At 47.5% G+C, this 16,478-nt stretch overlaps 1 protein-coding gene across 2 annotated transcripts in view; it reads left to right on the top strand.

Moving 5' to 3' along the window:
• The window catches only part of PIP4K2A (phosphatidylinositol-5-phosphate 4-kinase type 2 alpha), a 189,353-nt gene that overhangs the window by 144,727 nt on the left and 28,148 nt on the right, over positions 1 to 16,478 (top strand). For both annotated transcript variants that reach the window (XM_053225381.1, XM_027073613.2), the window contains 2 exons: positions 6,630 to 6,776; positions 13,496 to 13,534. In XM_053225381.1, the coding sequence (XP_053081356.1) occupies positions 6,630 to 6,776; positions 13,496 to 13,534 (186 nt within the window). The remainder of the gene's footprint in view (positions 1 to 6,629; positions 6,777 to 13,495; positions 13,535 to 16,478) is intronic.

Below are 16,478 nucleotides of genomic sequence, written 5' to 3'. Positions count from 1 at the left end.
TTGGGGATTCATAAGACTTGTTATTCTTGTTGAGTGCCTAAGAGCAAAGGAGACGGAGACCTTGTTGTGGTTGTTTGGCTTTATAGGATTTAAAATTTCTGATTTCGCCGTGTTAATTTATCATTGTGTTACAGTTCTAGCAAAGCCGTAGCTATATAGGAAAAAGTTCTAAGGAAGAATGATGAAGAGATAAACTTTAGTTTTACTGGTTACCCCATGGAATCCTTTATGAATTTTTGTTAATGTTTGTTTACTTTTGAGAGAGAGAGACACAGCACACACAGTGCGAGTTGGGGAGGGGCAGAGAGAGAGGGAGACAGAATCTGAAGCAGGCTCCAGGCTCTGAGCTGTCAGCACAGAGCCCAATGCGGGGCTCGAACCCACAAGACGTGAGATCATGACCTGAGCTGAAGTCGGCCTCTCAACCAACTGAGCCACGCAGGCACCCCTACAATTGCATTTTTTTAACGTACTATTTATTTAAGTAATCTCTACACCCAACATGGGGCTTGAACTCACAACTCCAAGATCAAGAGTTGCATGTTTTTCCGACTGAGCCAGCCAGGTGCCCAGACAAATACGTTATTTTTTTCTAACAAGTACATTTTTTTTTAAACATGTATTTATTTTTGAGAGAGGGAGACGACAGAGCGCAAGCAGGGGAGGGGCAGAGAGAGAGGGAGACACAGAATCTGGAACAGGCTCCAGGCTCTGAGCTGTCAGCACAGAGCCCGACACAGGGCTCAGACCCACAAACTGCGAGATCACCACCTGAGCCGAAGTTAGACACTTTGCCGACTGAGCTACCCAGGCGCCCCTCCAACAAGTACATTTTTTTTTTTAAATGTTTATTTATTTTGAGGGAGAGAAAGTGCAGGTTGGGGAGGGGCAGAGAGAGAGGGAGAGAGGGAACCCAAGCAGGCTCCAGACTGTCAGTGTGGAGCCTGATGCGGGGCTGGAACTCATGAACTACGGGATCAGGACCTGAGCCGAAGTCAAGAGTCTGACGCTTAACCAACTGAGACACTCAGATGCTCCCCAGCAAGCACATTTTTTTCAAAGAAGACATAAAAAAGTAAAAACTGTTAGTGTTGAAAACACAGTTGCAGACAAAAACATTGCCAGCAAATATAAGTTTCTGAGAGTCCTCTTGAAAAAAAAACAGAAGCCACTCTGTGATAAATAACAGGTAACAGGAGGTATCCAGCCATGAAAATACAAGCGTGAAAAATACTTAATAAAAACAATATTTTAAAATGCAAACGTAGGTAATGCGGGAAGTGTAACACTGAGAATATAGACGCTGAGCCCAAGAATAACTGTCATTGTCTTAGCTCCATATAGAAAGCATAGTAAGAATTGATGGCAATCGAGTTCACTTTTTTAAACTTGGAGAGGACGTGTTCAGTGCCTATTCAGATGAAAACTCAGGGTCATTGCGGAGTTGCACGCATTTGAAAGCCACCAGTGCGGGCGCCAGACCGAGCTTCTCCGACGCGAGAGTAGAGCTAGGCTGCAGGTGACCCAGAGCAGCCGCCGTCATGCCCCAGATAGGAATGTCTCCGAAAAATGCCATATTTGAGAGACCCTGGAGGGATGGTGTACGTTCGGCCCTCGCTCTCGGGGAAGAATCCCCTCTGCTGGCTGATGCGCGCTCTTGCTTTCTGAGCCACACGTGGATGATTAGCATGGCCAGAAGTTTGGTCCGTTGGTGGCCCCATCTCCCTCGGGACCTTGAGTAGCAGAGGACACAGGTTGCAGACCCTTCCGACTTCTAGAAAGGAGTCCACCGGGCTACGGCAGGTACCGCAGTTTCTGAGTCTGTAGATCGAGGTTGCAACAGAGCAGGTAGGGAACAGCCGTGTGCCCGGGGACGGCCCGCCTTGTAGCCACAAGCCAGACAGTGGCTGAACGTGAAAGAAATACTTACACTTTTCTTAAGGAGTCATCCTCAGAATTAAGTTGTTATTTCTCCATTCTCGTCATCTGGAAATTAAGCCTGTAGAAGGGAGGGAGCAAAGGTTTTCCTTAGATTATCTTGTGATTGAGTCAACAGTGTTAAAAAGAAATGAATACCTAGCAGATGCCGGGGGTGTTTGTAACTATTTAAAAAAGAGAGAGAGAATTGGTTATTAAAGAAACGCACAATATTATAGTGCCCCCAGTGCACGCCTTTCTTATCATTTTTGAAGCATTTTTGTCCACGTTGTGGTGTAAATTCGTCAATGGTGTTTAAGTTCTTGAAGGGAAAGGGCTCAGGCCTCTGATCCTAAAAGCAACGTGAGAGAGAAATGCAATTTGTTAGTGTTTATTTTATATTTACAAAAATATCGCCTAACTTTATAAACAAATACATACACACATACATATTGCAAAACTATTCATTTTTAGAAAGCCTTTGTTCTGTGAAGATTCATTGAAATTGGGACTCCCCGTCACGTATTTAAAATAAAATCCAGAGGGGCCTGGGTGGCTCAGTCAGGTAGGCTTCTGACTTCAGCTGAGAATATGATCATGCAGTTCGAGAGTTCAAGCCCCCATCAGGTTCCCATCAGGTTCCCTGCTGTCAGCACAGAGCCCGCTATGGATCCTCTGTCCCCCGCCCCCCTCTCTGCCCCTCCCCCATTTGTTCTCCCTCCCTCTCCCTCCCTCCCTCTCTCTTTCTCTCTCTCTTTCTCTCTCTCTCTCTCAAAAATATAATAAACATTTAAACTTTTTTAAATAAAATAAAATCCATTTCTCAGCATTTGGGGAACACATCAGGTGCCCTAGAAAGTCTCCCTCCCTCTCTACCCACTCCCTTTTCCGCCCCTCCCCCCAGGGTCTTGGTTTCATCTTGCTGTGGCCTGACTCCAGGGCAGTCAGTCCCCCCAAGTCCCATTCCCCTGGCCTTCACATTCTTCACAAAGACCCTGTGCCCTCAGTACTGTTGTCACCCCTCTTCTCTAAATGCAGAGGCACAGAGAGGTTGAGTGATTCCCCGGAGGGTACACAGCTAGTGAATGTGGAACCGGACGGGGCGGGGGGTTAGCAGCGCCACGCGGCTGAGTCGTGCAAAGGGCCCAGCTACAGCTCCGGCCGAGAATTGACAGTCTCCCGGATGTGGGATTACCCCAGGAGTTTGTGTGCGTGGTTTGCACACGCGACCACTGGTGTTGCCCTTAGTGTGCAGCATTTCCTGGGTCAGCTGGTGAAAACCCGAGAGGATGACCGTTCAGGCCCCTTCGTGCTGGCTCCCGCGCGCAGCGACCCGCCTGCCAGAGCGGCGGTCCCCCGGCCCCCGCGTTCACAGAGCCGGCCGGACGTCCCTCTCCCGTAAGGAAACCGTGTAAGCTCTCCCCAGAAATGCAGCTGGTGGGTAGAGTTTCTCTTCTGCCAAGTTTTGACCCGTAAGTGCTTCCTAAACCTTTGTCACCGACTGTTGCCCTGTCGATCCTGGAATCTAATACGATAGGCTTGAATATGGGATGTGGTTCTGCGTTTATTCCAGGTGTGCGTCAGAGAGCCTCAGAGATGAACGCGCCTTTGAGCGCAAGTGCGCGTAGAAGCTGGGAGATGCAGATCAAACTGATCTGATTTTTATATGCAGTAATTTATTTAATCGTAAAGGTAGAGGAATTGTAGGATGTCATCTGCATGGGGCGGGGGGAACCTTGATGATTTCCTGTACAGTATTCAGAGTTTCTTTATCATGTTCATAACCTGAATAATAGTATCCACTCTGTTCCATGGTGCTCTGTGGGTTTACACGGATTTTTTTTTTTAATATTTTTAAAAATTTTTTAATGTTTATTTGTTTTTAAGAGAGAGAGATAGTGTGAGCAGGAAAGGGGCAGAGAGAGAGGGAGACACAGAATCCGAAGCAGGCTCCTGGCTCCGAGCTGTCCGCACAGAGCCTGACGCGGGGCTCAAACTCACAAACCATGAGATCATGACCCAAACCGAAGTTGGATGCTTAACCAACTAAGCCACCCAGGCTCCCCCCCAAAGATATTTTTTTAATGTTTATTTATTTCTGAGAGTGACAGAGCATGAGCAGGGGAGGGGCAAGAGAGAGGGAGATACAGAATCCAAAGCAGCCTCCAGGCTCTGAGCTGACAGCACAGAGCCCCCCACGCGGGGCTCGAACTCACGAACCGCGAGACCATGACCTGAGCCGAAGTTGGATGCTTAACCGACTGAGCCACCCAGGTGCCCCGTTACACAGAGATTTTGATTAAAAAGACTTCATTTACTGGCAAGACTTGTAAAAGATGGGCCAGGATGAGAATAATCCGAGCACAAAGAGGGGTTGAGCAGCCAGACTGAAACTGGTGTGCACCCCCCACCCCCAGGGCTGGGGACATGCCCCCTGGGGCCTCCAAAATAGCGACGCAGAGCCTGCCTCAGTAGACGCCAGTCCAGTGCCTGCCAGTGAGTTTGGAGGACAAAGCCGACAGGTGCAACGGTGAAGTCTCTTATGAGAGTTTTAAATGAGAAGAATTGTTACTATTACCACTGTCACCTGCAGGAGGAGGGAATGTAGGGCAGCACAAGGCATTGTGTGAAGTGTGTCGAAATACTTTCATCTCTAATCTTGACAGTAACCCTCCTTCATGGTAGGAATTACGGTGCTCATTTTCCAGAAAATGAAACTAAAATGAAAAGTGATTTAATAGCTTGCCCGAGATCCCACAGTTGCTAAACGGAGACACCAGGAGGCACATACATTCTTTCCAGCTCCCACACCCATGGTCTTTCTACCACGTTCACACAATGTAGACTCCCGTAGTCTCCAGGTTTTTAAGACTCCACCCAAGGTCTTTCTTCAGAGGGGAGGGACAGCAACCCTTTTTATTTCTTTCAATCAGAGGTAAGAGGTTTTATTTTCAACCAATGGCTCTTTACCCCCTGTTTTGTATCCGCAAAACTCAAGTTAATTTGCTGGGTTTTTTTAAATGTTTAGTTTTGAGAGAGAGAGAGAGAGAGAAAGGCAGAGAGACAGAGTGCAAGCAGGGGAGGGGCAGAGAGAGAAGGAGACACAGCATCCGAAGGAGGCTCCAGGCTCTGAGCTGTCAGCACAGAGCCCGACGTGGGGCTCGAACTCACGAACTGGGAGATCACGACCTGAGCCGAAGTCAGACGCTTAACCGACTGAGCCATCCAGGTGCCCCAATTTACTATTTTTTGAAAGGAGACAAATAGAAAATGTTCCACTGATCTGACTTCAAATTAAGAACAAATTCAAGTGACATTCTACTCAGAAAAATGTGTCAAATTAAAATGTGTGGCTCAGTTAGGGTCAGTATGGTAAAACAAACAAACAAACAAAGGCAAGGGCATCTTTAAAACCTGCCACAACTCTGGGTGGCACAAGTCAAACTCATTTTCTGATGCTGTCCATCTTTAATGATAAAAATAAAGGTCTTTTTTTTTTTCTCTTAAGATGGTTAAATATTATCGGAGTTGATTATTGACAGTGCTTACCACTAAAATGTTTGAAAGGGCATTTTGTTGTTATACAATGCCCACTGTAAAATGAAAAAATTCAAACGATATAATTTTTTTTTAAAAAAAGGGAAGAAAGCAAAATTACCCAAAATTCCACTATTAATACGTGGTGACCATTCTTCCAGGCTCCTCCCTGTAAATACGCACAACATGTGTGATCTTAACAATTTTTACAATTTTGGAATCTTACTGTTCGTGCTGTTCACGTCCTAGAGATTTCACATACATCTCAAGGACCTGAAAGAGCTTTTTTTGCAATATTCTTTCTCCCTTCGTTTTAAAGAGAGGAAAAACCTAGCTTTCCTTTGAAAAGTGCAGTGGGACCCATTTTATAAAGATCTGCTTTCAAGGAGAAGTGTCTCCATCTTGTGGCCCTTTAGAGGACAGTCACCAATACTTCTCGACCCCTGTTGTGTTTTTGCAACTTTAATCAGAAATGGCGTCAAAGCTTGGCCAGTGGCCTTGATGAAATCCAACAACAGGCCAGAGAATCTCCATCTGACCCGGCTATAGAGCAGGATCGAGCTCTCTGGCGTGGCACCTTCCCTTCATGCACTGCTCTGGCGGGCCGCCTAGCCCGAGACATCAGAGTGGTGGGTAAGAAACAAAAACTAAGACTAGAGCCAGCCGTCCCAGCTTCCCACACTGAGCTCTCTCCACAGTTTCCTCTTTAATCACAGCTTCAACGCTGTACTTTAATAACACCGTTAAAAGAGCTGATCTTCGTGGCCAAGTGACTCTCCCTCAACCTCACGAAATCAATCACCTGGGCTTCTGGGGAGGAAGGCAGAGGCCTTAGGGAGGGTGTGATTTCTCTCTAGAGGCATTAGCAAATAGGCCAGTCACTTGCCCTCTGGCCTAACACTATTATGTCCAAGATTTGACTGTACAAATTGGTTTGGAATGTTAGGAAAAAATACCTCTTTGGAGATAAAAGTTGAATTCTCTTATCTGTGTAAATGTGAACGCAGATCCTGTGTCAGGCAGTATAAACGTGGTCATTTTCTGTAACTAGGACCTTAACGGTTGGAGGGTTTCACTTTGTCCGCCCAGCGTAGGCTGAAGAGTTACGGTTTACATCTGAATGAGCACCTTTTGAGTGCATGCTTTGTTCCTGTCTCTCTCTCTCCCCTATGCAGTATATAGTAGAATGTCATGGGATCACCCTTCTTCCTCAGTTCTTGGGCATGTACCGGCTTAATGTGGACGGAGTGGAAATATACGTGATTGTTACAAGAAATGTGTTCAGCCACCGTTTATCTGTATATAGGAAATACGACTTAAAGGTAAGACTGTGTGAATTTTTATTAAGTAATTGACCAAATGCTGTAATTGATCCCGCCAAATGCTTATTTGCTGCTCAGAGCTTAACGCCACCAGGCAGTTAGCCCAACAGTGCTGTCCTTCGACTTAAACAAGAATCACTTGTGGGCTTTCCCAGAAGACCGTTGCACGTTGGGAAATAGCACATCTGATTTTTTTCGACAAGTTATTTGTTGAACACCAGCTAGGTGCCGGGCACGGCTTTGGCGCTGGGAACAGTGTGATGGACAGAACAGACCAATGCTGTCCGTACTCAAAGGAGCTGATACCGTGGTGGGTAAAGGTGGACAGTAAGTAAAAGCAGTGAGTAAATCCCCCGGCATGTTAAGAGGGGCTAAGTGCGATGGACAGAGGTAAAGAAGGGGAAGAATGGGGAAGGGATGCAGCTTAAACAGGGTGTCAGGGAAGGTTTCACTGAGACGACACGGAAGCCGCCCCGGGGGAGGAGGGCATGAGCTGAGAGAACGGCATTCCCAGCAGAGGGCGCAGGGCCTGAGGCCGGCTGTTTCAGAGACCTTGAGGGACAGGCACACCACTGGAATTCTGAGTGGAGTGGGGTGAACCGATTCTTGGATCGCCAATCTGGGGGGAGAACGTCCAGGTTGGGAGCTGGCAAGCTGCGACCTGCCTGCGTGGCGAATCCGACCTGGCCATTTTTGTAAATAAAGTTTTATTGGAACGCTGCCACGGCCAGTGTTTCTGTATCACGGGTGGTTGTTTTTGTATTACAGCAACAGAGTTACCTTGTACCACAGCAACTGTTTTGGACCCCAAAACCTAAAACAGCCAACCAGCTGACCCTTTTTAGAAAAAGCTTGCCACCCTTTGGCCTTTACCCGGAGATTGCGAATTTTGTTTTGTTTTGTTTTTGTTTTAATCTCAGACTCCTTCGTTCTTAAAAGAGGACCCCTGATACAGCCCCTATGGAACGTCCTCAAAAAATTAAAATAGAATGGCCACATGACCCCGTAACTGCACTGGGTATTTACCCAAAGGATACAAAACACTAATTAGAAAAGATACGTGCACCCTGTGTTTCTTGTAGCGTTATTTACCATAGCCAAGATATGGAGGTGAATGGATAAAGATGTGGTGTATTCACACACACACACACACACACACACACACACACACACACACTGGAATATTACTCAGCCATAAAAAAATAATGAAATCTTGCCATTTATGACAGCACGGATGGATTTAGAAGGTATAATGGGAAGCGAAAGAAGTCAGAGAAAGACAAATACCATACGATTTCGCTCATGGAATTTAAGAAACAAACAAAAAGAGGGACCAAAAAAAAAAAAAAAAAAAAAAAGTCTTAACCACAAAGAGCGAACTAATGGTTACCAGAGGGGAGGTGGGTGAGGGATGGGTGAAAGAGGTAAAAGGGATTAAAAGTACAGCCACCACGATGAGCACTGAGTAATGTATATAGAAGTGCTAGGTCACTGTGTTGTACATCTGAAACTAATGTAACATTGTATGCTGGTTATATTGAAATTACAATTTGTAAAAAAGAGGACCCCAAAAAGCTTTTGCTTGTGTAGGTTATATCTACTGCTATTTAATGCTAGAAATTAAAATAAAATTTTTCTTTAGGTTTATTTATTTTGAGAGAGAGAGAATCCCGAGCCGGCTCCATACCGTCAGCATAAAGCCCAATGCCAGACCCAAACCAGAAATCATGAGATCATGACCTGAGCTGAAATCGAGAGTCTGACGCTTAGCAAACTGAGCTCCCCAGGCACCCCTGAAATAAGAGATTTTTAAATGCTTGCTTCATTTAAAATAAAAGACTATTATTACACGTTAGCATGTTTTTATGAAAAATAGCTGTATCTTACAAATCAAAAAATTTAGTGAGACAGATGGCCTTTTTTTTTTTTTTTACATTTTTCGCAAATCTCCTTAATATCTGACTTAATCTGAGACAACTGGAATGTCATAGCTGGTTGTGCTGTCAGCCTGCTAACGATGTTACTTGATTGAAGTGTATGAAGAAAGTCTGACCTTACAAAGATACGTGGTTGGAAAGCGGGAGGGTGGGTATTTTAAGAACTTTCTCAGAAATTTGCAGAGATTCTTCTTTGATACTACACCAAAACTTGACAAGTAGTAATTTCTTAAAGCTCAGTTACAATGTGGAATCTGAAATCACATCAGTGAACTTTCTGTACTTATTTCTGTATAATCTACAGGTGCATTTACATATAGCGGTCCGAAGACATCATGCTTTGGTCATTTGGAACAGATGGTTCACTGAGTTTCGTGCTCTTCCAGATATTGACACATTTCATTATACAGTGTCAAGGAGTCATGGGGCACCTGGCTGGCTCAGTTGGTTAAGCTCTGACTCTTGATTTTGGCTCAGGTCATGATCTCATAGTTCTTGGGATCCCGCCCCCATTAGGCTCCGAGATGACCGCACAGCTCCCTCCCTCCCTCCCTCCCTCCCTCCCTCTCTCTCTCTCTCTCTCTCTCTCTCTCTCTCTCTCTCACTGTCCCTTCCCTGCTCATGTGCCACACATGCTCTCACGCTCACTCTCTCTCTTTCCCAAAATAAATAAATAAACTTAAAAGTCACATCAATATCGCCACAAGTCTCATCAGTATGGAGAAGCTGTCATACTCACAGTGATGGATAAAAGTTTCTTCAAACTCTGATTTCTACTCAAAAGCTCAAATTTTACCATCAGCAGCAAGCCCTGGGAACTGTTTTCTGTGATGTGCCAGCACACAGCACCCCCCCCCCCACCCCGCACATAGCGGAGCCCCGCAGCTTTGTTCTTCTTTGAGCAAATACCTACCAAATGCCTGGATCGGAGTAAAGACATTGCCACTTGATCTTCCAAGCAAAAATGTTGTTGTGATGGAAAAAAGTGGCTAGTTGAGCTCATAACTCGAACCACCACAAAAATGTTCTTTTTTTTTTTTAATGTTTCTTTATTTTGAGAGAGAGTGCGTGCGCACGTGCACGCGTGAGCAGCATTGGAAGAACCGAGAGAGGGGAAGAGATAGAATCCCAAGCAGGCTCCGTGTTGTCAGCGCAGAGCCTGACGCGGGGCTCCGTCCCACGACAGTGGGATTGTGACCCGAGCCGAAGTCAAGAGTCAGACGCCTAACCCACTGAGCCCCCCGGACAGCCCCCGTCACAAAAATGTTCTTAAAACATTTCTTCTTGGGGCGCCTGGGTGGCACAGTCGGTTAAGCGTCCGACTTCAGCCAGGTCACGATCTCGCGGTCCGTGAGTTCGAGCCCCGCGTCAGGCTCTGGGCTGATGGCTCGGAGCCTGGAGCCTGTTTCCGATTCTGTGTCTCCCTCTCTCTCTGCCCCTCCCCCGTTCATGCTCTGTCTCTCTCTGTCCCCAAAATAAATAAAAACGTTGAAAAAAAAATTAAAAAAAAAAAACATTTCTTCTTGATAAACGGGAGTGTTTTCTATATCGTCCCACAAAGAATACTGAAAAGGTATTGACTCCACGGTCAAGATTTACTAACTTCATTGCTTCAAGGACATGTTTGTACATACATGTAATATGTATAGTTTTGTATGTATTTTACGACCGACAATATCGATGAGTACCACTGATGCCACTGGATTTATGCTGAGCTGTCCACAGTTTTACCCATTATTTTTTTTCAATATCCGTGCAAATATCAAGACAGTGAAAAAAGTAGAACGTGTCTCAATGTTATTATAAAGATAGTTTTGACTCTGCAGACCATGAAAGGGTCTTGGAACCCCAGGATGCTCAGCACACTTTGAGAAATGCTAGTCTAAGGGAGACAAAGTGGTTTAGGCTGATCTCCTGCCCTCTGAAGTTCAGATAAACTGTATAAGCTCCCCAAGTACAGCCTTCCTCTGTCCTGCCTCCTAGTTGAGGCAGTTTTGTTCTCTGGGATTGCCCCTGGTGGAGATCCCAGCCACCCTCCAGGGTTCCTTGTACCTCTCTCCCACGAAGCTTTTGCAGTGCTCCTTAGGGGAAGGAGGACTCCTTTCACTGGCCTGACTCCCCCCATATAATAAGCCAGAGTGACCTCTGAAGCCACATGTCCTGGTTTTATCACTTGTCAGCTGTGTTATGTGTTGCTGAACCTTTCCTGAGCCTCAGTTTCTTCGTCTGTAAAACAGGGATAATTTTACCTACCTTTGCTAGGTGAGGAAGGACCCATATACACACACACACACACACACACACACACACATATGTATATGTATATATATGTATGTATACGTATGTATACATATATACGTATATGTATATACGTATATATGTATACATATATATGTATATGTATGTATATACGTATATACATATACGTATATATATGTATATATCTTATGTCCAGCATAATGTGTAGCATATGGGAATTGGTCAGTGAATTTGGTTGTGACTTATCCATTCTACCAGTAAGTGCCTTAAAGGCAAATTTTTGGTCCTTTTTATTTTTTATGCCCCAGAAATGCCTCAGATAGTGCCTCATTCAAGCAAGCACCTAGTAAACATAGCTTGCTGTAAATTATACTTATAGCCTGGATATTATAGTTGTAATTTGACTTCATAATTTCATCTCCCTCCTTAGCTTGTAGAAAAAATAAATTCTGTTCTTGCCAGGACTTTCTGTTGTGACGGAACCTGGACATCTGGCATCATCTTGTGGCTCACACTCTTGGCCATGACTTAACTAACCTTATTTTCTATTTCTGTTTTTTTTATTTTGAGTTAATTTAAATTTGGGTGAGGTTCCCCCCCCCCCCCACTCCCGGCTAATGATCTGCATTTACATAAAGATGAAGCTTCCCTGAGACTCAGAGCCGGGTAAATTCTGTTACAGGGGGAATAATACACACACAGCGACCAGAAACTTGGCTAAAGATACAAAGAGGAATAAGCAGTTTCTTCCTCTGACCAGTAAGCGTAGACAGTGCTCAAATATTGCAAATATCCTGTCTTGTTGTTGTTTTTTGAATTTGAGAACATTCTTTGTTAGAAACCAGTGTGTAAAGGAAGGTATTTGTGGTCTGTGTTCAAGAATCCCTGAAGAAGGGCAAACAGGCCATTGCAAGGGGCAGCGGCTGGGTTTGTGCAGAGGAGTACGTGCTGTGGTTGTGGAAAGGGGCCCCAGGTTTTCCTTCTGAACCACTCACCTTGTCATCGTTTCGTGGGTCGGCTTTGTGCTCCCCTGACGCATCCCCGAGAAACACTGAGCATTTCCCCTGGGCTGACGGCAGGATCTCACACATCCACCGGACCTGGGAATGCCAAGTACCAGAGGGGTGGAGAATTGGCCCCAAGGTGGTGGGGACTCCAGCCTGGGCCCCCGTCCCCAGTATCAGGAGACTCCTCAGTCTGAGTCTCTCATCTGTGAATTACAGGCTACTTTCTTTTTTTTTTTTTTTTTTAATGTTTATTTATTTTTGAGAGAGACAGAGACAGAACATGAGTGGGTTGGGGCAGAGAGAGAGGGAGACACAGAATATGAAGCAGGCTCCAGTCTCTGAGCTGTCAGCAGAGAGCCCGACACGGGGCTTGAACGCACAAGCTGTGAGATCATGACCTGAGCCGAAGTTGGCCGCTCAACTGACTGAGCCACCCAGGCGCCCCTACGGGCTACTTTCTAATCAGTGCCTGAGCTGCTTGGATGCAAGATGGTCACGGAGTAGTAAATTTTGATTTAAGAATGGCCAGTCGAGAAGCCACTTTAACTTTCCTCAAGTCACAGATAAGTTCTCTTAATGGTTGGCTAAGGCAAGTATTCCAGGGCAATAAATGGGTGTACAAGAGATGATCAGGTAAGCGCATCACCGCTGACCTGAGTGGGGGGAAGGGAGAGCAGGGAATCGGTCAGGATCTTTCTCCAGCCATCGGTTCAGGGAACGCCAGGCATCGATCGCTATGTGAGATCCTGCTGTCGCCGCTGAGGAACACCAAGAATGAACGGTTCTTGTGATGACAGAGCTTGGAGAACCAATTCTGCTTGGAGAGCCGAGCAGAATTACTGGGATCAAGAACTGTTTTCTTCCACTTTCTACCTCTGTGCTCGGCCGGGCGCCTGGCACAAAGTGGGGTGCGGGTGAATGTGTGGGTCTGAAGGGATTCCCAGAGTGAGGGGGCCCGGGAGGTACACACGGGTTACTCACGGTAACGAGGAAGACATTTCTCGGAAACGGACAAAGACAGGCAGAGGGCCAGGCGCGCTCATAGCTGGAAGACGTAATGTGGGGGAAAGGGGCATTCTGTGCCCCCGTGGCCCCTGCAGCCACTTAGTGGCCCACTTCCCCTTTGAAGACCGTTAAGACCAACCATTTCTGGCAGTCGGGGCCAGAAGCAGAGCGTGGTTTGGATCCAACGTTGAGTGATTGATCACTCAAGTGATTGTCAGGTTTTCTGATTTCCATTGGGGGGGAAGGGGGGACGAGAACCAGGGAGAAGACAGCTCGGGTGACAAGCTAGGGAGAGGATTAGAGACGAGCTAACAGGAAGGTCTGCGGAGCAGGGAGCACCCACGGGGCAGGGTCATGGTCGGGGAGGGGACAGAGCCCACGCGGGCTGAGGCTCCACGGCGAAGTTGGCGCTCACGTGTTCTGCGCTCTGCCCTGGCACACGCGCGTGTTTTAAACGTGCGAAGCCCGATGCCTCCCGTGTGCCTGTTTTCATGATGTGTTTGTGTTTCAGGGCTCCACGGTGGCTAGAGAAGCTAGCGACAAGGAAAAGGTGAGTACCCTGACCTACTCCCGGCGCGGTCCTGCTGACGTGCGGGGACAGCACCCCTGTCCCCCCACTTTCCCTCTTGGCTTCCGCCGCGACGCTCCCGGCTCCCTTCCGCCACACCAGCACCGCGTCACCCAACTGAGGGGTCGCCTGCGGCCCTCGCTTCCTCGGATGAGGTGCCCCCCTCCCTCTGTGTTGGCTCATGGAGTAGTTCTTGGTTTTAAGGGTGGGTGAAAGAAGCGTTTCGCGTGCAACCCGGTCTTGAACCCGGTCTCTCGGGATCCAGACTGGCAGGCACGGCTCAGCAGCCGTCGGGTCCCGGCCCCACATTACCCCGAACCAGCGGGCGGGAGCTCGAGCGCTTTCCGCGCCTCCCTGAGCCCTGGCTTCGCACCTGCAAAATGAGGGTGGTAAAGCTTCAGCTTGACCTGTGAAAGGTTGGCTGGGATGAGCTTCCGATTCCCTTCCGACTCTAAGATGGGGTTGGAATGTGTGTCACTTGCAGAATTAGGGATGGAGAGACTACCTCTTTTTACCTTTTCCTGAGTCACCGGACAGCAGGCAATATGTGAATCCCATCTCGTTTATTAGGCAAGATGACAGATTCAACTTGAATCCGTTTGATTGAGAATGTGGGAAGTGGCTTTCTGCGTGTAAATCTGAACTGACCAAAATCGACATTGGCTTATATGAAAGGGACCTCTGTACCCTCAGTTATTCCCCCTTGTCACCTTGGGAAGTGCCTTTGTTTTTGGTTTTGGTTTTGGTTTTGGTTTTGGTTTTTTGACCAAACCGTTTGGAAGCTGGGCTCAAGGTTTTCTGTTTTTGTTTTGTTTTTAAATTATTATCTCAGAGTGGCGTCACTCCGTCTAGATTTGCAGTTTATATTTTGGAGATCTGCTGTGTTCATTCAGAAGTGTTTGTGAATGCTTTCGTGGGTACCATCCCTACAGGCTTCAGGGACTAAAATAATGAACGACACAGACCCATCTAGGAGGCGATACGGACGTTAAATAGGAAATGACCATCTCGTGTGATAAGCGGTTTAATAGGGCACATGTGGCCCCTGACTCTGGCTTGGTGGGGGTCGGCGGGGAGGGGCTTCCTGGGGGAGGTGATGTTTGGAAACCTGAGGACAAGTCAGAGTTAGCTGGAGGGAGGGGTGAGAAGGAGCATCCTGTACAGGGGTGCAGAGGGGGCGCACCGGGCACCCTAGCTGGAGGGGGAGGTAAGCCGCACCAGTTGGAAAGGCTGTTGAAATGACCGGGATAAAATGGTGGCCGGAGCTGGGATGGCCGACAAGGATAGGTTATGGAGGTCTAGGAGGAAGCATCCACAGAGCTCAGAGATTAAATGAGCTGGTCCCCCCCTGCCAGGGGACCAGTGCCAGGGAGTGTGTGTGGAGGGAGGGCGGGGTTCGGGATGACTCCCGGCTGTCTGGTTTGGACGGTGGGGAGGGTGTCGATTCTACTCACAGACGGGGGAGAACAGAGTGGGAGGAGTTTGAAACGTCAGTCCCCCCCTCCCCCATGACAGAGATGCTCATTTGGCATGAGGGGCGGCAGGGAAGGTTTCAGCCGGAAGCAAAGGGGCTTGGAAACCTCCAGGAAGGATGATCAGGGAAATATATGAGACCGCCCAGGATGAGAAGTGTGTCTGGAACCAGCCCAGAAGAGCATCGGATTTAAGGAGTGGGTTAAGGACGAGAGTCCTGCAAAGGATCGGCCAAAGAGACACATTTACTGAGTGTCTTGTGAGAAATGCCCAGTGAACCTTGCCCCTGGTCTTAGGAGACGTGCACTCTGGTCGTAGCCCAGAAACCAGAGAGAAAGAACTGCCCCGGAATCAGGTAAATCAGATCCTTCTGCAGGCTCAGGTAGGGTGAGGACTGAGAGTTATCCATTGGCCTATCACCAAGGAAATCTCTGGTGACCTTGCCTGTGACAGTGGGTGCCACAGAAGCCGGAGAGCAGTGGGTTAAGAAGCGGGGAAGAGAAAGGGAAATGGTGGCTCCTTCTTCGACCATTTGTATCTCTACTGTGCACTAGTGGGTGTATTTTGACATTTCTGACCTCCACCTACAGCACCCTGAAGGCGCCAGCTTTGGCCAAAAGCAGCAGAAGCAATGGACTGTGGACTTGCATGTTGCTATGACTAAACAGTTTTTCCAGGTGCTCAAGACTCAAGTGGGTATTTAAGTTTGAGCCCGTGAGAGACTCAGAGGTTTAGTATGGTTGGGTTTTCTCCTAGGAGAAAATAATCTGGACCATCTAGAGAGCCACACAGACTTTTCTGCGTCGTAACAAGAAGCCAGCCCCTGAGGAGGAACTGTGGTTGGGGTGGCATCCACTTCTCCACGTCGGTGGCTCTGTTTTGCCTTTGCGCCCTGGTCCCTTGAGATCATTGCTAGCAGGCCCCACCCTTCCCGCCCTCTGTTCATTTTAACGTCTTCAGGTTTGCTCCCCAAGGGCATGGTCTGCTTGGACAATAAACAATGCCCAGAAAGACAGTTACAGGCCATGGGGTGGCTGCTGCTGAAGCCAAAATCTGCAAACGAGGACATCTACGAAGGAAAGCCACAAGTATTTGACATCCTCGAAGCTGTATTATTTCATCAGAAGCAGACCCTTCGTTCCCTATCCCTCCCTCTACTCTCTGCCTACAGGACCATGCACTGCCCAGAATGCCCAAGGCCCTCACCACACCCCCACTGCCCCCTTCACCAAAAATGCCCCGCCTTTTACTGGTCTAGGTAGCTGTGAAAAAGAGTGAAATTACAGAATTTCTAACAGCAGCCCGCTTTTCTGAGGCGCCTAAAATGCTTAGAATGCTTTTCTCATATTCTAAATTGTTCCTCAAAACATCTCCCTGGGAGATGGGCTTAGAGAAGTCAGAGAGGGGAACGACCTCCCCTACCTCACATCGGGACCGATTTGAGACCCATGAA

The sequence above is a fragment of the Acinonyx jubatus genome, chromosome B4 (assembly GCF_027475565.1).
Source record: "Acinonyx jubatus isolate Ajub_Pintada_27869175 chromosome B4, VMU_Ajub_asm_v1.0, whole genome shotgun sequence".
In the NCBI taxonomy this organism is placed as follows: Eukaryota; Metazoa; Chordata; class Mammalia; order Carnivora; family Felidae; genus Acinonyx; species Acinonyx jubatus.
The sequence above is the reverse complement of the archived record's forward strand: the minus strand, read 5'-3'. Positions and strand labels throughout refer to the sequence as shown.